This window comes from Tachypleus tridentatus, chromosome 9 (genome assembly GCF_004210375.1).
Source record: "Tachypleus tridentatus isolate NWPU-2018 chromosome 9, ASM421037v1, whole genome shotgun sequence".
NCBI classification, from domain to species: domain Eukaryota; kingdom Metazoa; phylum Arthropoda; class Merostomata; order Xiphosura; family Limulidae; genus Tachypleus; species Tachypleus tridentatus.
In genome coordinates this window covers 71,738,595-71,758,890 of record NC_134833.1, presented here as the reverse complement: position 1 = coordinate 71,758,890, position 20,296 = coordinate 71,738,595, and the positions used below count along the sequence as shown (strand labels likewise).

At 31.4% G+C, this 20,296-nt stretch overlaps 1 protein-coding gene across 2 annotated transcripts in view; it reads left to right on the top strand.

Annotated features, from left to right (window-relative positions):
• Cbp20 (cap binding protein 20) overlaps positions 1–20,296 on the top strand; it is a 31,712-nt gene that overhangs the window by 6,635 nt on the left and 4,781 nt on the right. For both annotated transcript variants that reach the window (XM_076454937.1, XM_076454936.1), the window contains exons 2-3: positions 15,258–15,439; positions 18,896–19,034. In XM_076454937.1, the coding sequence (XP_076311052.1) occupies positions 15,258–15,439; positions 18,896–19,034 (321 nt within the window). The remainder of the gene's footprint in view (positions 1–15,257; positions 15,440–18,895; positions 19,035–20,296) is intronic.

Below are 20,296 nucleotides of genomic sequence, written 5' to 3'. Positions count from 1 at the left end.
CTGAAGTAGGGATATTTTTAGCTAAATCATATAAAGTTGCATGAAAGTACATTTTTTTACAGGAGATCTAATAGACTTTTAATCACAACAATTGCTGATTTATCAACTGATGTTACAGGAAATTTGAAAACAAAATTTAGCTTTGTATCATATTAAGTCTTAGAGCTATGGCTTATTAAATAAACCAATGTTTTTTACGATTTTGGGTTTTCAGATGATTTTACAGTCTCACTATGAAATTTTTAAGAGAGATAAACTTGGTTTGAGACCATTTTTGAATTCTGTGAGATTAATTCAGTCAGTGTAGCAAATTTCAGTCTTCTATCACCATTACTCTTGCAGCTTTAAGCAGCCGAAGTTGCCCAAATATGAGTTTCCCAAAAATATCAAAAAGTACTTAAAGTTTACATGGCTGCAAATCGGAAACTATTAGATATTGATCTAATTTTTGACAATTTTTTATTATATGGGTAGATGAGCACATGTGAATTTTTTCAAGGCATTCTGTGGGGGTCACCTGCAGCCCTCTGGATGATTTGACATGGAATGACCCAAATTATTATATATTATATAGACCTGTACAATAAAGTGATAAATTGTTCTTCCAGGGCTTGAAAGGGGTGAAAGGAAAATTTCTAGAGAGATACAAATAAATATTTATACTAAATAAAAGACATAGTCCAAATGGCTACTTGCAATAATCATGTTTGTGCTTGAAATAATAAGAAATATTTGTATCCCCGACATCTACCAATAGTTTGAGTGCGGTGCTTCTTCATACTGGGTACGTGGGAGAATCCATAGTTACGTCATCATTGCTTGTCAGCCAATCGGAGCTCGCATAGATGGGATACAAATAAATATTTATACTAAATAAAAGATATAGTCCAAATGGCTACTTGCAATAATCATGTTTGTGCTTGAAATAATATGAAATATTTGTATCTCCGACATCTACCAATAGTTTGAGTGCGGTGCTTCTCCATACTGGGTACGTGGGAGAATCCATAGTTACGTCATCATTGCTTGTCAGCCAATCGGAGCTCGCATAGATGGGTATTTCTCATTTTCTAAGCAGCATAGAAACACCAATGCGATCGCTTACAATATGGAAAAGAAAAGGCCTCGTTCACCAGATTGTATTGTTTCTGGCAAATCTAAAAGGCGTAAAACTATAAATAAAAAATTTAAGAAAGAGTATAGTGCAAAATATCCGTTCATTACATCAAAAGTGAGTGACAGTCATGCGTTTTGTACAGTTTGTTACATCGATTTTTCTGTGGCGCATGGCAGGATAAACGATTGTTCCAGACATACAAAATCAGCATCTCACCAACAGAAGGCTGAGGTGAAGACAAAAACAATGCAGATAATGACATTTATGAGTAAGAATTCAGAATATGAAACCATAAATGCAGAAGTGATGTTCATGCAATTCATCATTGCTCATAATTTACCCCTAGCTGTAGCGAATCATGCAGGACATCTATTCAGAAAAATGTTCCCAGACTCTGATATAGCGAAAAATTATGGCTGTGCTAGAACCAAAACTACAGCCATTGTACAAATGTTGGGTTGTGAAGATAACAAAATGATATTAAGCATACTTATTAACACATTTATAGAGCAGCCACAGATGGATCCACAGACATGGATGACTCAAAACTGTATCCAGTGGTTGTACGATATCTTGACCCTTGACAATGGTGGAATGGAAAGAAGCTTCAACAGGAGAGAATATTTTCAAGATTTTGGACCACGAACTGACAAAGAGGAAAATTCCATGGGAGAGCTGTCTTAGTTTTTCTTCGGACAATGCCTCAGTTATGTCTGGTATGGGTAAAGGTGTGATGGGACACACCTCAAGACGACAGCCTAACATTTACTTCATGGGCTGTGCATGTCACCTCACGAATATTGCTGCCCAGGAAGCTTCCAGAGAACTGCCCTGCCCAGTTTCTGATATATTGATAGATATCTACTATTTTTTGGACAAAAGTGCTAGCAGAAAACAACATTTCAAAGAGTTTCAAGGATTGTGTGACAAATAAACAAAAAAATTCTACAACTTGTTAACACAAGATGACTATCATTTGGGGTGTGCCTCAACAGAATATTGGACATGTGGAAGCCATTGAAGAAGTATTTTCACTGTGAAAAGGAAAAATTAGATTCAAAAGGATCTAAACTGGAAGCTCAGTCAGGCAGCAAGACTTTAACAGTCAGGATATTCTCTGAGCCACACAGGGACACAGCCAAGACACCCTCCCAGCCACACAGGGACACAAGACAACAGTCTCCAAAAGCAGACAAAGAAACATTTGATATAACTCAATATATGTTTAGGCAGTCTGACCTTGAACTGGAGAAGAGACAATCAATGAAAAAAGAGAAGAAAACAAAAGCTAGCAAGGAAGTATCTAATGAAAAGTTATGTGCAGAGCATGTTAGATTAGTTAACAGTTTTCTTTGACAACAAAATGAACTTGTTATTTTGTCTTTTTCTTCAGTCTGCAGTTCTATTTGAGCAAGCCATATTGATATTGCAAAGAGAATAACCTTGCATACACATTATGCATAGAACTCTGATTACACAAGTTAAAAATATACTTGTCAGATCCATCAAGCCAGAATATCTTGAAGGCAACATCACTGAACTTGACTACAACAGTGAATCTTTACACAAATCTGATGAGGTAGTTTCTATTGGAAATGTTGCCAAGGAATACATTGTTAAATATGAAAAGGACCTGGACCTGTTCAGCTTCTACACCAGTGTCAAGAAATACTAGATTGCAGCTACAAATTACATGATGAAACATTTCCCTCTAAATGATGAACTTCTGATCCAAAACTGAAAGTCAGCAAAGATTTCTCTTTTCTACGCTTCTTCACAGACATGTATCCTGTCCTTTTCAATACACATGAGCACGACACTATTGACAAGTTGGAAGGGCAAGATTTGAACTATCAAATTGATACTTTCTCAGAAACTGTTGACAAGTTATGGGTTCAGCTGTCTGCAGTTAAGGATAGAAATGGCAACCAGAAGTATGACATTCCGTGTAGGATTATGCTTGGAATTCTTACAATTTTCCATTCTAATGCTGACAGTGAAAGAATATTTAGTTTAGTGATTAAAAACAAAAGCAAGCTCAGACCAAACTTGAGCACCTCAGTTTTGAGGAGTATTATAACACACAAGATGTGTATGCAGTCAAATGGACAATGTTGTTATAACTCCCAACCATCCAGAGACATTCTCATGAAAGCAAAGGCTGCAACAGCTGCAAAACTATTACAGTTAGTGTCATAAACATGATATAAACTAATCCTTACACAAAGGCCTTTTCTGGTTACTGTTTGTGCATGTTCAGTGTTGTTTTACCAATGTGTTTGTTATTCTGAACTAAATAAAAGACATTTCAAAAAAATGTTTTTAAATTTATTTTTTAAATACAGAAAACAGTCATAAATGAGCAATCTATAGCAGTAATAAATAATAATAGTTATAAAAATAATATAATAATAAACAGCTTAGAGACATTGGTCAGGCCTAGTAGCCGTAAATGATAAATGGCTCAGTCTACAATCATTACACTTAGTCATTTTTAAAAGTTTGTATCTCTGTAAATGTGATGACATGGCCTTTGATCTGTGATTAATATGGAAAAGGTTAAAATAATTCACTGGTTGAAAATGTTATAAAGTCAACATGCCTATTAAATAAATATCTTGTATGAGAGGGGTTACATATTAAAGTAATGTAATACAGTAAATTAACTCATCTTTTGATCAGTTACTAAGTGCCACAAATCGTCCAACTATTGTCTGATTCTAATTTTTGTGTTCACGATACAATGACTTTGGCATCTACTGTAGTTTTGCATTTTCAGTTTGCAAGTTAGTCACTTAGTTAAAATAAAAGGTGGTCTGGTACAATTTAATTTTGGGCATTAGTACTAGGCAGTATGTAATATTTTTCACCCCTTTAGTCACTATGGAATATTAATTCAATACGTTATAAATTATAAGTCCTATAATTGACATAAACCAAAGAAATGCAATTAAGATATAATGTTAAGTACAAATCACTTGCAATTTGGTGCTAAGCATGTGAAATGCTAAAGTGCAAATTCACTTTAACTACAATATATTAAAAATTGCTTCTACTACTGTATCAAACCAACTGACTTTAGTGAGTTTTGCATTCCAGGTGTTACAAATTGTATTCTGCTCTGTGCAACTAAGAATTAAAAAAAAAAGAAAGTTATAGCTTAAGTAGGAAAGCAATTAATTATAGTAGTTTTGAGACATTCTATTCTAATGTTTAATACATTTTTTGTGTTCTGAAGTGCATATATAAAAGGAACATTAATTATTTTGTGGAGAACCAACAGTATGGAATACCTGTGCTAAAAACTGAAAAACAATTGCTGAAATAAGCTTAAACTGTAATGTAAGACTAAATTTTCTTCTTTTTCATGTATATTTTTTATTCATTGTTAAAAAAACTAAAATTTAAAGCTTAGAAAATTACTAGTGTAGATAACAAGTAAATAATAAAAATTTTACAAAACCAACATAAGAAAACTGCTTCATGTGATTCTAACCTGATTGTTTACATGAGGTTAACTCACTATTATTTGTATATCACATACTTACCTCAGGTGTAAAGGGCATTGTTAAGCAATAAAATTAAAATCAAGCAAGTATAAAAAAGTTTGATATCTGAGACTGTTTTGAAAAATAATTGTCTTATAATCTCCAGCAGGGTTTGCATTCGGTATTGGTTTATATTAAATCACATGTCCCATCTTTGGAGTTTTGCCCAAACATGTTTGGTATTTCAGCTTTGTTTACATAGAATTATAAATGTTTGAGGTAGTTTTGGGTTCATACTTTATTTGATAAATGAAGCTTACCATGAATAATGACAATAGCATGAAATATAGGAAATTGGTGACTCTCGCTCTTTGGAAGAGAATGAGAATAAGCCTGTGTGACTGATTACATGTTAGGTAGATGTTTACGTGATTAATCTTTGGCATGGAGACAGGTTAAATTGTGTTTATCATGATGTTTTAGTGAGTTACTTTCAAAATTTAATTAAGCTACTTAATTATCATAGGATACATACAATCTTGACATCAAACTGTGGATAATAAATCAGATTTTAATACAAGTTTTAAATCTTAACTCTTTTGATGTGTTACTCTATAGACAATGTTTATCATCAAAGTTGTCAGTTTTCTCATGAAAAATGAAAGAAATTTGAAAATTTCATTCAAAAATAATGTTTGCTTACATGATTTAAGAAAATTAATGTTTACTTTTTGAAAAAGTAAAAATTTTTCATATTGTTGAAATTGACAGGAGTTAACTGTAAAATGCATTTTTCTTCCCTACCCTGCAGTAATTGATAATTGTTGATCTCTGTTGATTTGATATAAATGCAGGGATGCTAATAACTCAATTTGTGCCTTGATCTTCACATCTGCATGTTTTTTGTTCGCTTTCTTGGTGTGATAAATTTCCACATATGAGATAATACAAAGAGCAGGTTTTTCTGGGCACATGTTGCAGAAACATGTTTTTTTTACATATGTTTGCATGAATCTTTTCCCATTTTGTGACATTTTTCTGGTAGGATACTGCATACTACACAGTTGGGTTTGTGCTTTTTATGCTTGAAGGAGGATGGAAAATGTCGGCTAATCTGGTTGATAATTTTGAGGTCTTTTGTGACAGCTTTTGCTGTCTTGAACACTGTTTTTGGGTATTCCTACAACATGCCTTTGACTTTTTATTGGCATCAGTTTTTTGTCAGAGTTCTGAATATTGTAACATACAGGAGTATTCACTGATGCTATTTTAATTATAAAATGCCATAATGTCTGATGAAATTTTTTTTGATTTTCTGTTGAAAGGATAGGTAGAATAAAGCTGATCAAATTTATCTACTCCATCTATGTATTGGTTACATGCAGCTTGACTATATAGCTTATTTATGGATCTTTCACCTTTCTTGCTGTTAACTTCAACAACTGAAGTCCCTGTATCACCTACTGAGAAAATATTTACCTTTCCAGTATCTTGCCATTAACAAGTTATGAGTTTTCTTCTTGTTTACACACATCACATAACTGACTTGTCCCATTTTTTCATTTTGATACTTTTCATTCCCAGAGGCAGCCCATTTTGATTTGCACGAACTGTACCAAATGCTCTTATTTGCTTGTTTTCGAGGTACTTATAAAGTATGACACTTAAATAAAAATCATCTAAATAGACAATATGTTCTTTATTTTCAAATCCATTTAGTAGTTTTTGAACTACTTTGTACCTAAGTCCTTTATTATGCATAGGTTGCAGATATATTTCAGTGTAAACATCTAATTTCAGCAGAAATGCAATGTAAGAGTCACATAAAAACCAAACCTTTGTTCCTCATTTTGATGATGGTTTGGATGGCAAATATTGCTTGAAAAAGTCTTCCCTTGAATTTTATCATTGTATCATCAACACATGACTCTGTTGCTATTGTAAGACTAAGTGTACAACTCACAAACAGTGTCAAGTATGGGTCTTATTTTATGCAGTCTTTCATCTTTGTTAGATTTTTCATTATTGCAAAAATGCACGATTTAACAAATGCTAGTCCATTGACATTACAGTCCCAAAACCAAGTGTAGAAGTGAGAAAAAAAAAGGTTCCTGAAAGTAAGATTGAAGAGTGGACTTGTGTATTAATCTCATAGGTATGTCTGAAGCTGTGAAAGCTGTTATATCATTTTCTGTAACATCAGTCCAAAGTTGATATCTTGATCTCTCAGTAGGTCATTCCTACTTAGAAATTTTGTGCATATCTGTTTGTTTCCTGGGTAGTAATTTCATAAATATAGTTAGTAAAAATATTTTGAAGGCATTCACGAGGAGTGAGCTTTTCAAAATAAAAAAATTCACGTGTTCCAATAAAATCAGTTATTTCTGCAATAGACTTTGCACTCAAATTCTCCTCATTTGTAATTTTTTCCTAAGCATTATACTAAATTATCTGTAGTGGTTTTAGGAATTGTCATATCAGTTTCAGCTGAATCAGATAAATCTGAGTCTGGGATATTTTAGATAACTGAAGAAATATCAGCATCATCTTCAAAAACATTGTTTTATTCAGTCTTCATCTTGGAAGAGCAAAGCTTCAGTAAGTTTTTTCTTTGTACTCATGCTATTGAAAATAAGCTGAAAAATAAAAGAAAGCAGGTTAGATTTTGTAAAATACAATTTAGAGCAAAATTGAAAAAAAAAACATTGATCAGAAACATAAGCATTTATTATAATTATGAAAAATAATTGTAATGAATGAAACAATAACAATTCATAAAAGAACAAAAGGACACTGAAGAAAAGGAAGAAAAATGATGAAAATAAACTCACCAGGTAACATGACATGTTACTACTTAGTATCCACACAGCAACTAGTTGTAAAATGAATGCTAATGATAGTGTCTAACTCACAACAGTTGACAGAAAATGGTATAACATGAGATACTTTACGTTAAGCAACTGTTGTAGATTGCTGCAGTGAAGGGACAAATTTCTTCCTCTTTGTAGACTTTTTTCAACTTGCACACTCACAGGAAAAACAAATTTTAGGCAACTTTAGTTGCAAAATGCAGCAGAATGGTTCATTGTATAAGGAGATATTTATAAACAACTTCAATTTCATCTAGTGTGAGTATTTAGATATTTGTTCTTCAGCTATCTCCTCTTCTGTATTTTTTGCCCATGCCAGAACTTCCTAAAAAAACTACAAAATGTAACATAAAAACATTCTCTACAGTTTTGCCACAACATTCTGAAGCTATATTTTTATATTCTTCAATCTTATGGGTCTAAAGAGCAATCAGCAAATACTCGATAGATTTTTCTGAGGCAAATTCTCATTAAATTTATAAATCCATAGAAAGCTAGATATTAATTATTTTTTTTGTAATAGCCATCATATAATGTAGGCTTACAAATAATTTACAATTTAGTTTGATATGAAAAACATTTTCCTACAAGCACACATGCTGGGAAGAATAGTTGAATTTGTAACTGCTCAAGCCACATGATTAGATATGCTTGAGTTTCAGCAACCTGGTACTGCCAGTACTATTGCAAACTCTGATGTACACACATTCTGTAAAAATAAAAAGAAAGTTATTGTTTATTTCATTTGATATTTCTTGAATTTTTATTTGATTTTGATATAGTTAGTATTAGTGTTGAGGGGGCAGGAAAAGGTAAAATTTAATATTAAAAAAAAAATCAGTATGTTTTAGAGCAGGAGTCAGCAATCTCTTTCCGCATTCATCTTTATAGCTAATAAACGAAAGTAATAATAATAAAACACAATGAACTCTGAATAATGTTTATTTTATGTAAGTAATACTCATGTCGTAAAGGACACAATGATTAGTGTGAGACTTGGTGCTGTTTCTCACTCGAAATCAGGCCTGAGTTAGAATTACAAACTTGAATTGTTTTTTAGGACCACCAAGGGTCGGGTGGATGTGATATTTCGTTTGGGGACTGAGGGCCGGATGATTTTGGCTGGAAGGCCATAGGTTGCTGACCCCTGTTTTAAAGGCTATTCAAATTAAATATGAAAAGTGTTAACTGAGCAATATTTTTACTCTTAGTCTGAAAATCATCTTTAACTTTACCTGACTTAGTAAGGATTTAGTAAATACACAAACAAGTCTGTAGTAAAACATACTTTATCAAAAGTCTGATTTTGGATATATTATGAGATGTAATGTTTACAGAAAGTTTTGCAAAACTTTATTAAGATATATGTGGTACATTCAGAGTTGTATATAATTTCGCGATTATGTAGTTTTTATAAGGTTGGTTAAAATGACTAATCCCATATACATTGAGCTAATAACTCGGTAATACATCTTTCACCAGACATTTCTCGCAATTTGCATAAAACTAATACGCTTGTAATTACTGGGGCAATTTTATCACCTTTATTGAAATTAAGAGTAACATTAGGCAACTTTCTAAAGCACTTATAAGAAATAGTATGAAGTGGCTCACATATTCAGTTATTAATCTACTTGGAAACCCTTGGAGAAATATTGTCCGGCTCAGAGAAGTTTTCATACTTTAACCTGTTCGGTGACATAGACGAGATAACTTATCCAACCTGATTGGTAACACAGTGCCATGGATGGGTTAATTCATTCTCAATAATATCTAACTTTAATGCTAAATATCAGCACTATACATGCATTTGACCTACTTACATATTGTTTCACTTTTGATCCAAAATGGTGTCACGAAAAAAGTTGCAAAATGAAGAAGCATTAGAGTTGTATTGTAGCAGCTGAAATACTTGGCAGTCAACAAGTTAAACCTACCAATTTCTTTTGTAATAAACTTAGAATTAATGTGATCATTTTGTTTGATCTTATTTATATTTAAGAACTGTTTGGGATGAGGAATATTGCTTAAAGCTTCATCAATAAAAATTTAAAAAGTAGAATTGAATAGCACAGGCCATCTACAAGTATTTACCAATGCCAAAGGCTCTAATTCCATACTGACATTTTGTTTACCATTAACATACTTAAAGAAGTTCCTGCAATTTTTACATTCTCAGCCAAAATTTTTTATAATATACTCTTACTGTTTCCTTAATTTTCCATTTGACCTACTCTCGATTTATAATACTTTAAGTCAATTTAAATTAATTTATGTTTTCCTTAATTTTATGTTTGTCTCATTTGTAAGTGAATTTGGTACTTCACTTGTGGTCACCTTTTTTACCTATGGAACATACCTACCTTGAAAATTAGCAAAAAAAATTATTTTTTTTATATATGATACATCATATACAATTGTATACATCATATACAATCTTTTCAAATATTTTAAAAATTTGTAACCATATTTGTCTTATTCTCTATATACAGTAAAACAACCTTAATGGAACAATGATTACTTGCACCATGATGTTTCCCATTTTTCATCCTTTTAATCATTTCTGTATTAGAAGTTAACAATAAATCTTAAAAAACATTTTTCTTAGTAGGTTCCCTGACTTATTAATGAGAATCATCTTCACTGTTCTTTAAAACCTATCCCAAGGTTTGACTAATATTTCCAAATATGTATTTGAAATGAAATTCATCTCCAGTTATGCATTCCATAAGCACATCTGTTTTTATAATAGTTTGTAAAATATTTCCATAAAAAGCTTTTTCCTCCTACATCTACTAACAGAAACCAAAATATATTCAACTTGCTGTTGTCTTTGACACCTTCAAGTTTAACATGTACTCACATTTTACCTATAAAGCTGCTCCTTTACAGTCATCTTTAGGCTGTATAGATTGTTGTTGTTTTTTTAAACTTGGTGAGCCAAACTTTGCTTATAGTTAAAAGTGTAGTTTCTTTAGTACTTTTACTAGGTCCTGGTTCCATCTCTCTCTCTCTCTCTCTCTCTTTTTTTTTTTTTTTTTGCATATCTTCAAATAAAGAAAGTGCCTTTTTCAGCAAAACTATATTAATCATCAGTGAATCCATCTGCTGTTTCATGCTATTGACCCATAGAGCTAACTGATATTCCATTTCTCCCATTATGTCAGAGCAATGTCTAGTTAGTGATTTAGTAGATGCAGGTGTCAAGGACTTAGCACTTTGGATAACCTTTTGTTTCTTGACAGTTGAAAACTTGAAAATCTTGGTGATCTCTTTGAGTCTCTGGTCTTCAAACTTTTTGATGATTTACAGTTTTGGTGTTAATGAGATGGCTTTTCTTGCCTTTTGTTTTTGCTTTACTACTGCCACTAAAATCAGTTTCAATATGCTTTCCAGTTACTTTGGATTTTAGGACAGACTACAATGTAAATATAATTTAAGAAGTCAATTGGTTGTTACTTTCCACATTCAAACAATATGTGAGGAATGTAAATAAAGCCAAGATAGTAAGAACTCTCTACATGGGCTGGTCAAACTGTGCATGTCTCAACATTTTAGTGAGTTATATTCAAGATTTACTTAAACTATTAATTACCAGAATATACAAACCAGCATGACATCAAACCATAGATAATAACTCAACTTTTAATATTATGCAAGTTTTAAGTTCATAGTTATATAAGAAAATATTTAACAGCAATCTCCTATTACCCTAGTGTGAGAATTGGAATATTTATTAATGAATTCTTTTCTCTTCTGCATTATTTTTTTGTTTATTCCCTTTAAACTAAAAAATGTTCTGTAAAATATATTGTCATTTCAATTTTATGGAACTAAAGAGCAGTCAATCAAAATTTAAGAACCTCTGGCCATCTTCACCCTTTACTTGCTTTAATTTAATATTTCTTAAAACATTTTTCTGATGCCAAGTCATATTAAAATCATAACCACCAGAATGCCTAGAATACCATTAATTGACTAAAGTGTGACCCATCATACATGATCTTACAGTTAATTGACAGTTTAGCTGATGAGGAAATTATTTTTCTCACAAAAACATAGTGCCTTGATTTTCTAACTGCACAAATCACATGATCAGAAAGTGAGAACATTTCTCACATAAAGACCAGCTTCTTAATTTTTCTTATGAAATTATTTTATTTCCTGCATTATTTACTTTAAAAATTAATTTTGGACCAGTAGCAATGATTTAAATTATTAGTAGAGCTAATGTAGGGCAGTCAATGGCAAAAGAAAAGAAAAAAGACAGGTGAGTTTATATTTATCTTTTTTTTTATCTATTTTCTATTTATTATTATCATGTAAAAATGAGAAACTTTTAGGCTAAATTAGGTAATATATATGAGTAACAATAATATTGTGAGAAAGAGATTGGCAAAAATACCCTAAAAACATTTGTTACTCTGGGAAAAATTCATAACTTCAGGGACTGGTACAAAAACATTTTCTGTAACTCTGGATTTTTGCTAAGCAGCCGTTTTAAGGCAGAGTTCATGTGCATTAGTTTGAAACTACGTTTGCAGCTAAATTGTAACAGCCTTTGCAAGCAAGCTAGTGTAAACCATCCATTCCAAAACAGTTTCTACAATAGATAACGATACTAATAATAAAAAGAACTTGAATAATAAAACTAGATGTATTAAACAGCTTGCAAAAAGGACATACCTTATTTAGGAAACACTCTTGCATTACTTATTGGCTTGAACTGCTGCCATAGAATTAATTTACTTTTAAAAAAACATTATAACTGCCTAAATTTTTCCCTAACCCCATTATGAGACCAATAAAAACCCATTTTTAATCCATTATTGTAACATTAGAGAGTATAGCATCCCAGACAAATTACTATGACACATGTTAAACAATACATATTGGTAAAAATAGCTTATGCTAGCGTTGATGTTTGTTTATAGGTATGGAATGATAGTAAACTGGCCATTCTTTGCAAGTGAAAATGACTTAATAGACATAAAAGAATCATTACAACTTGTTTTAGGTCTGTACTAAAGAGCATATAGACATACAAGTGACAGAATTAAACTTGCATAAACCCCTACTTAACCCTTTCACAATAGCCTTGGTATAATATACGAGTTTGTCTATGCTTGTATATGTAAAAATGGCTGGTATGGGTAGAGAAAGCACTATCTAGAGGAGATAACAATGTTTTGACCTTCTTCTGTTATCAGGTTCAGGAAGAAAGAAAAGGTTGCTGACCGATAGCTGACCACACGTTTGAAGGCAGTTATGTAATTGAGTGTAGGAATGTAGAGGGTGTGCTTAGATGTTGGATATATTTATTAATATAGGTATAAAGGTGTTGCTTTGTATTGGTTTATTTTGGGCTTGAGTTGTTGTACAAGTAGGTCTTCTTTAATTTTGCATTTGTTTGTTTCTTTATGTAGTACTTTGGTGTTTTCTATGATTATGTTGTGTTTATTTGATTTGCAGAGTTGAAAACGTGTGAAGGTGATTTTTGTGTTCTTTGTACAATTACACAACTGCCTTTAAACATGTGGTCAGCTATCAGTCAGTAATCATTTCTTTATTTGTGAACCTGTCAATGACCGAAGAAGGTCGAAACATTGTTTGCTCCTCTACATAGTGCTTTCTCTATCCATACCAGCTGTTTTTACATATATAATATTCTCTGCAAGTGGGTTTTCTCTTCATCACAAGTTTGTCTACACATTTACACACCTTAAATATTTGCACTATAACTTTTGATGCAGCATGTATATTTTCATAGAATTTGGTGGACATTTAGTAAAGGTTACAAGTTTTTGTTACTCAAAAAATTGGATTTTTTAATGAAATATTTTTTACCAACGATTTGTTTGTAAAAATATTAAGTTTTTTTTTACTAGTCTGAGTGGAAAATGATTTTGTTATGATTAGAAAAAAACTGTTATTCATCCCTAAAATCTCAAATATTATTTGTGTATTATCTAAAACTTCCTAAATATATTTCAAACATTTGTTTTCAGTAAGACTATATTTTATGTAATTTTCTATATCCCAATTATGTGGGATTTGTTAGTTGACCAACCTTGTAACCATCATGAAAAAAAATTAGGAAATATAAATGACATTTTAAATTTTTGTCTTTTTAGAATGTTGATTATTTCACATGCAGAGTAATTTTCATTTTGGGATTGAAAATACTTATGCATCAGTACGTTTTCAAATTTCACATGTGAAATCTTTATAACTTCCAGATTATTATAAAATGTTTTTGAGAAGAAACTTTATATCTTATCTGTTTTCACTATTGAATGGGATTCTGTATATGTTTAATAGCTTTGACTAATCTCGTAACTATCATAAAAATTAGAAAATTAATAAAAAATTACATTTTGTCCTCCTTATAATGACTACAAATTATAACTCAAACACAAATGTTTAATCTACATAGCTTAAATGGCATAACATCATACATTTATATATTTATTGTTTTTATTACATTGACTTTTTAGTCATTGCTGGCTAATGTTACAGATGCTATAACAGTACAGTGCACATGCACTCACTCTACCACATCCAAGGATATAAAACTGGTCTTTACCACGTTACCTGTTGTGCTGTGTTTTAGTGGATTTGTATTTTATAAAATACAGTTACATTTCAGTTATAATATGCTATATATGTATACGTAATTATTATTTATATAAACGTTTTTAAATGTATTTCTCTTAAAATATATAACAGTAAATACACAAGTAAAGCAAACGATTATTTCTTCCAGTTATGACCTTTGTACTTGGTTGCTGATTGTTGTAGGTTGCTAAACCAATTAAAATATATATATATATATACAGCTAAGTAACCAAAAAATCATAAATAACTATTTTAATACCATAGAATTCCACTATAATTTTAGTGAAGTAACTAAAATTTATTTAGGTTTTAAAAAATTTGAAACCTTAAGCAGTGTAAAGACACAACCTACCTTTTTGAAATCTTGGTTCAAAAGAATGTTGTAGTTTTTTCACAGATTAAAATGGTTGAAAAAAACCCACTAGGGAAGTCATTCTAAGCCTTCGTCTGGTTATTCACATGTTGTACTTTGAAGTAAGTGTATATAAGGAAGCATTTCCAAAAATGGAAAGAGGTGAACAGTGCAACTGTGTTTGATTCAGCACATAAGCAATATCTCGGCAAAGTAAAAAAGATACGAGGTTCTCATTTCATATTCTTATTTTTTAATATTGATGATTTGAATTCCTGATTTAATTGAAAGTATAAACTTGATGTTTTGACATAACTAATTTTAAACAGTGCTGCATTCAAAATATGTTATGACTCACTGCAATCTATGTATAGGTGTGGCCTTTTAATGTTTACTTTTAAATTAAGAAATTAACTGATACTTAATATTAAAGCTTGAATTATAATCTACAATTTAATTCCAAACTTATTTATATAAATACATAAAATAGTAGTTCAATAAAATTTTGAATGCAAGTCAAAAGCATTGATATGGCCTTTCACCTGTGACTGTCACAAAAGGGTTAGTGCAAGTGGAAATTTCTTACATATTTACTTGATAGTAAGACTTTCAAAATATAGTTTGGAACTAGCAACTTAATTAGGCAAATTACTTTTTGCTTTTAAGTTGTGATTAAGTTATGGTGAAAAGTTTTAATACTTTGTTTAAGAAAAAAATGTTCAAGTTTTGACAATTACCCACCTGTTATTTTCTATTGGATAGAAAGAAATTGTAATGCTGCAGACTAAAGTTCTACAAATTTTTTATTTTAGGGAAGCCGAGCAGAACAAGAGAAACTTTTGAAAACGAGTAGTACTTTATATGTTGGAAACCTGTCATTCTATACTACTGAGGAACAGATCTATGAACTTTTTTCTAGATGTGGTGATGTCAAGAGAGTTGTCATGGGGTTAGATAGATTCAAAAAGACTCCATGTGGGTTTTGTTTTGTTGAGTATCCTTTCAGTTGTACCACATTTACACACACACACACACACACACACACACACACACACACACACACATAGTAGCTAATTATCTGTCTCCTATAACAAGTATTTCCTGAATTGTTAATCACAGAATACATCTGGATATACATGTGTGTACATATAGAAAGTACATTACAGGAAAAGTATTCATTTTTTGCAATTCCTAAAATTTCATATGGATAGCAACTGTGGTCTGTCATATGTACTTAACGGTTAGTTTGAGAAAACAATTAAGAACAAAGTATTTTTGTGAGGGAATTTCACAAAAGAAATGGTATTTCTGTCAACTGAGTGCAAAATATTCTGCAGATCGATGTATGACTGGAAAATAAATGCATAAAATAAGAGAAGCATTTGAGATTACACATTTGTTTGGTTTCTGTGTGTGTGTGTAATTTGTTTTTCCCCATGTCAGTATTATGTACATGCAAGTTGTTATTGTACGATGTGAAATAAATTGCTTTGTTTTGTGTTAAATATCCCTCTTTTGATTCTTATAGAAACAAAAACTGTCAAAAAAAAACTTATTTCAGTAATGGTCTTTCTTGCATTCAACGAAATGGCAAGGAACTGTGGCATCCAGTGGAAAAATCCCTTCAGTTATTTAGTGAATATGAGCAGTTTATTGTGCAGGATATACCCACTGCATTGAAAACAAAACATTTTTGCTAACTTTGCTTGAAAACAAATGCAGTGCAATTTTTCTTATTGAAATAACATACGTAATGACAAAAGATGGTTGTAAATGGCCTTGTAGACAGTCATATTGCTTGTATGATTTGATCTAAGGGATTATTTCAGTGGACATTTGCTAGTTACATCCTATTATTTAATTTTTTTCTATCAAATTTATTTTGACATTGTTAGTCAGTTTTAATTGAAATGTGTGGGTGTATGTGTGTCATACATGTGTATACAGGTATAATTATTTGCATATTAAATGTTATGTTTAAAAAAAATTATAGTATAGGTAATAGTTAACAGAAGTATATGTATAAAGCTTTTTAAATTTTAACAATCGATAACTTGTTTAGATAAGTGAATTATTAAAACATTTAGAAAGAAATTAATAATTTTTTTATGTCTTTCCAAATTTTTTGTAATATTTTAGTTGTTTACATGATGTTCATGTATTTGATGTTACAATCATGCTTTCCAAGCATGGCTCAGTGCAAATAATTGAAGACTTGATAGAAAGATTATAAACATTCTATACCTATGATGGCTTACATTGTGAAAAGCTAATTCACATAAAAAAAGTAATACCATGAAGACACAAATTAAGTAAGAATGAATATTCTTGGAAATTATAAAACATAATACATGATGAATAACAAGGATTTTTGTAACACTGACATCATCATCATCCAAGGATACATTCCTTGTTTGTGCTTTTGCGACACATTCTGGTATTTTATTTTTAGCCAATTAAAATAGGTCACCATTTTTTCAGTCTGTCAAGGAAATGGGACTGGGACCACTGTTGAAATTGTAAGCTACCTGAGTACCTAGTAGGCAATGAAAAGTCTTGTGCTCATTTATTATGCAATGTGAAAAAATTTTTAGACTTAAAAAATACTTAGTTTATACCAGATGTCTTCATTGCCAATGTTTTTATGATGGTTTAACATCTGAAGTTAAAATGATAAACAGGAGGGAAATAACCCTTTGGCAAATGGAAAAACTCATTGGTTGAATCATTGAATCAACCTTTGACAAAAGCAAGAACTTGTTAAATGCTTTCATGAAGCATACCCTGATGCAATGTTACAAGAAGAGTTTCCAGGAGAATATCAAATTGTTTTATCTTATGGGTAAATAGGAGTTCAAGGATTCCCTAATGTAGTTTTAATCACTAGTTGATACTAGTACTGCTGAGTATTCAATGTCTTACAATTCTTCAGTAAAGGACATTTTTCCAACAAGATTTATATAGAATCTTTTTCTTAGCATGATAGGTCAAAATAATGTATAAAAATAGGTTTCTGGTATATAAGTTATTTTGTTGTGCCAACAGATTGGTACCACAAATGGTTACTCTGATTTATGATGTAAGTGTTAAATAAAAACAACTTATGAAGTTAAATTACAGTTTGTATTAAGTTTTTGTTGAAATATTTTAACACTATATTATAATAATTGTTTTTCCTTGTATAAACAGTGAGAGAAAAATGTTGAATGTTTTAAATGTGTTTATTAACATAACGAGTTGGGATAACATGGGACCTGTTGGTCCGTCTCAACTATTCCATCCTTTAAAACTAAATTACAATAATTTTTCAAAATTAAAAACCTTGAAGCCAACCCTTATCATTAATATACTTATCAAGCTTTTTCTTAAACTTACTTAAATTTATTGCCTATACAACATCTGAAGACAACCCATTCCAAAGGCCATCCACCCTGTTATAAAAATGAAACTTAGCTGAAGTCACAAGTTTGACTGAATGCTTTCTTCTATCCAACAACTCTAATATCCAGTTTACCAATTTATCCCACACACCGATAGAGATTTCTTTTCACAAACATTTTATGTAACACCTTGTCAAATCCTTTCTGAATATCCAGATACACCAAATCTACCCCCTTACCCTCATCTACTGAAACAGTAACATTTTTAAAGAATGTCAAAAGATTTGTAAAACAAGAATTTCCCTTTGTGAAACCATGTTGACTGCCCAATAAAATGCTAAATTTTGTTAAATATCTTTGCAAGGCATATTTTAACAGACATTGGAATATGTAGTGCATGGAAATGTAATATTTTAACTCACTAAAAGTTGTTGCAATCTGTAACACGAGAAAAGTAGAACTAATGCAAAAATGCAATAGTGGTATTTTGGAGAAAGAAAAAAAATTATGATAACTAACCAAATACCTACATAAGTTATGTACATACAAGTTGTTTCAAATAATAGTAAAGTTGTTACTCATACTTTCCAATCATATCAATATTTTTCTGAGAAGAAAAAGCTAATTTATATCAACACAGGTCATTCACAACTTCTGCAATACATTCTATAAAGTTAAATCAAAAAAGTGTAAATTAAATGTTATGCTATTTTGAGAGTGCTTTAGGCTTATATTTTAGTTATTAACTTCATACAGTTCTCAGAGTTTTGTGTCTCAAACGTTGTAGTAGGTAATAGCAGATAATATGCATGAATTATGAGTTTAATTTTCTAAAAGTGCATGGTCCCAACTAAGTTAGCTTGATTTTCAGTTGTTTTCAACATTTTTATTTTATAATTCAAATAATGTTATAATATTAATAGAAAATGAATAAGCTATCAAGTATTACTAATTAAAACATTTGAGAAAAGTAATTCTCTGAATTAGGTCATGTACAAGGTGAAAAGATTGTAGTTACTGTTGTAACAAATATAATTCTATTTGTATTTGTACCTTAACAAAGCTATTAGATACTATTTAAGAAATGATGCAGAAAATGCTATGAAATATGTAAATGGCACCAGACTGGATGACAGAATAATAAGAACAGACTGGGATGCAGGTTTTATTGATGGCAGACAGTATGGCCGAGGGAAAACTGGAGGACAGGTTTGTGTTCTTTGTTTAGCTTTCTTAGGAGAGAAATGTGGTATATCTTATCATTCTTCCCTTTCCTATGAATTTGAGTTAATTTTTTTACTGTTTTGCTTTTGTTTTTTGTAACTTTAAGCTAAAAACAATACTTCTAAAGCAAGTACATGTCATTTAAATAAGGTTTTTAAATGTGTGGTTTTCAGTGAGGGCTCTTCTTCCTCCACCTCCTCCAGATTTATATCTGTTATGGACTCACCTTTAAAAGATTGTGGTACTTACCATGACTCTTCTGGACATTTCCAGTTTCTGGTCAGTGAAGGAGTTTTCTTTCCACATCACCATTCTCAAGCTTATGGTGGCTTATGAAAATTATTCTACTTCCTCAGTAATATCGAGAAAACCCACTTGTAGAAAAAATATATATGTAAAATCGGCTCATTTGGCTTGAGAAATTTTTACGTAGAGGAGTGAACAACGTTTCGACCTTCTTCGGTGAACCTGAGGATGACCGAAGAAGGTCGAAATGTTGTTCGCTCCTCTACGTAAAAAATTTTCTCAACTCAAATGAGCCGTTTTTACATATAAATTATTCTATTTCCTTTCTCTCTTGGTTATAATACATTCTGAAAACTACACAGTTATAACTTCTGTCACAAAGCAGATCTATTCCAGGGCTCTGTACTTTTGGAGTTTGAGTCTCCTTTTGTTGGCCCATATCAACTACATTGTGGTTTTAGCTTGCCATATTCCTGGTACCTTGAATTTCGTAGTGGATTGATTATCTCAACCCAACAATATTCTTTTTATGGAATGATCCCTTGATCTACATGTTTGTAGTGGGTGTATTCCCAGCTGAGGACACCTCATACATGCCTTTACTAACCACAGCTGCTGGCTCACCAAACTTCCTTCCTTTTGTTTCCATGCTCCACACCCACTGTGGAGGTGAATGCATTCAGTCAAGATTGAAGGGGTCTTCACATTTATGTGTTTACCCTTCTATTCAGTTCCTCTCCAGAGTGCTATACCCAATTCACACTTATGTGTCTAATCTTACTAGTGATTTCATATTGGCCAGTGCAACCATAGTTCCCACTGCTCTGACCTTAATTTATATAAACTCACCTATCTTTACCTCTGTGTTGGTCTTTTCTCTGTTAACCTTGGTCAAACAGTGTTCATCCAGTTGTCACCATACTCTGTCTTCATACACAGCTTTTGTCAGGTTCATTGCCTCAGCTCAGGTACTGACTCCATGTGTTGCATCTTTTCTTTTC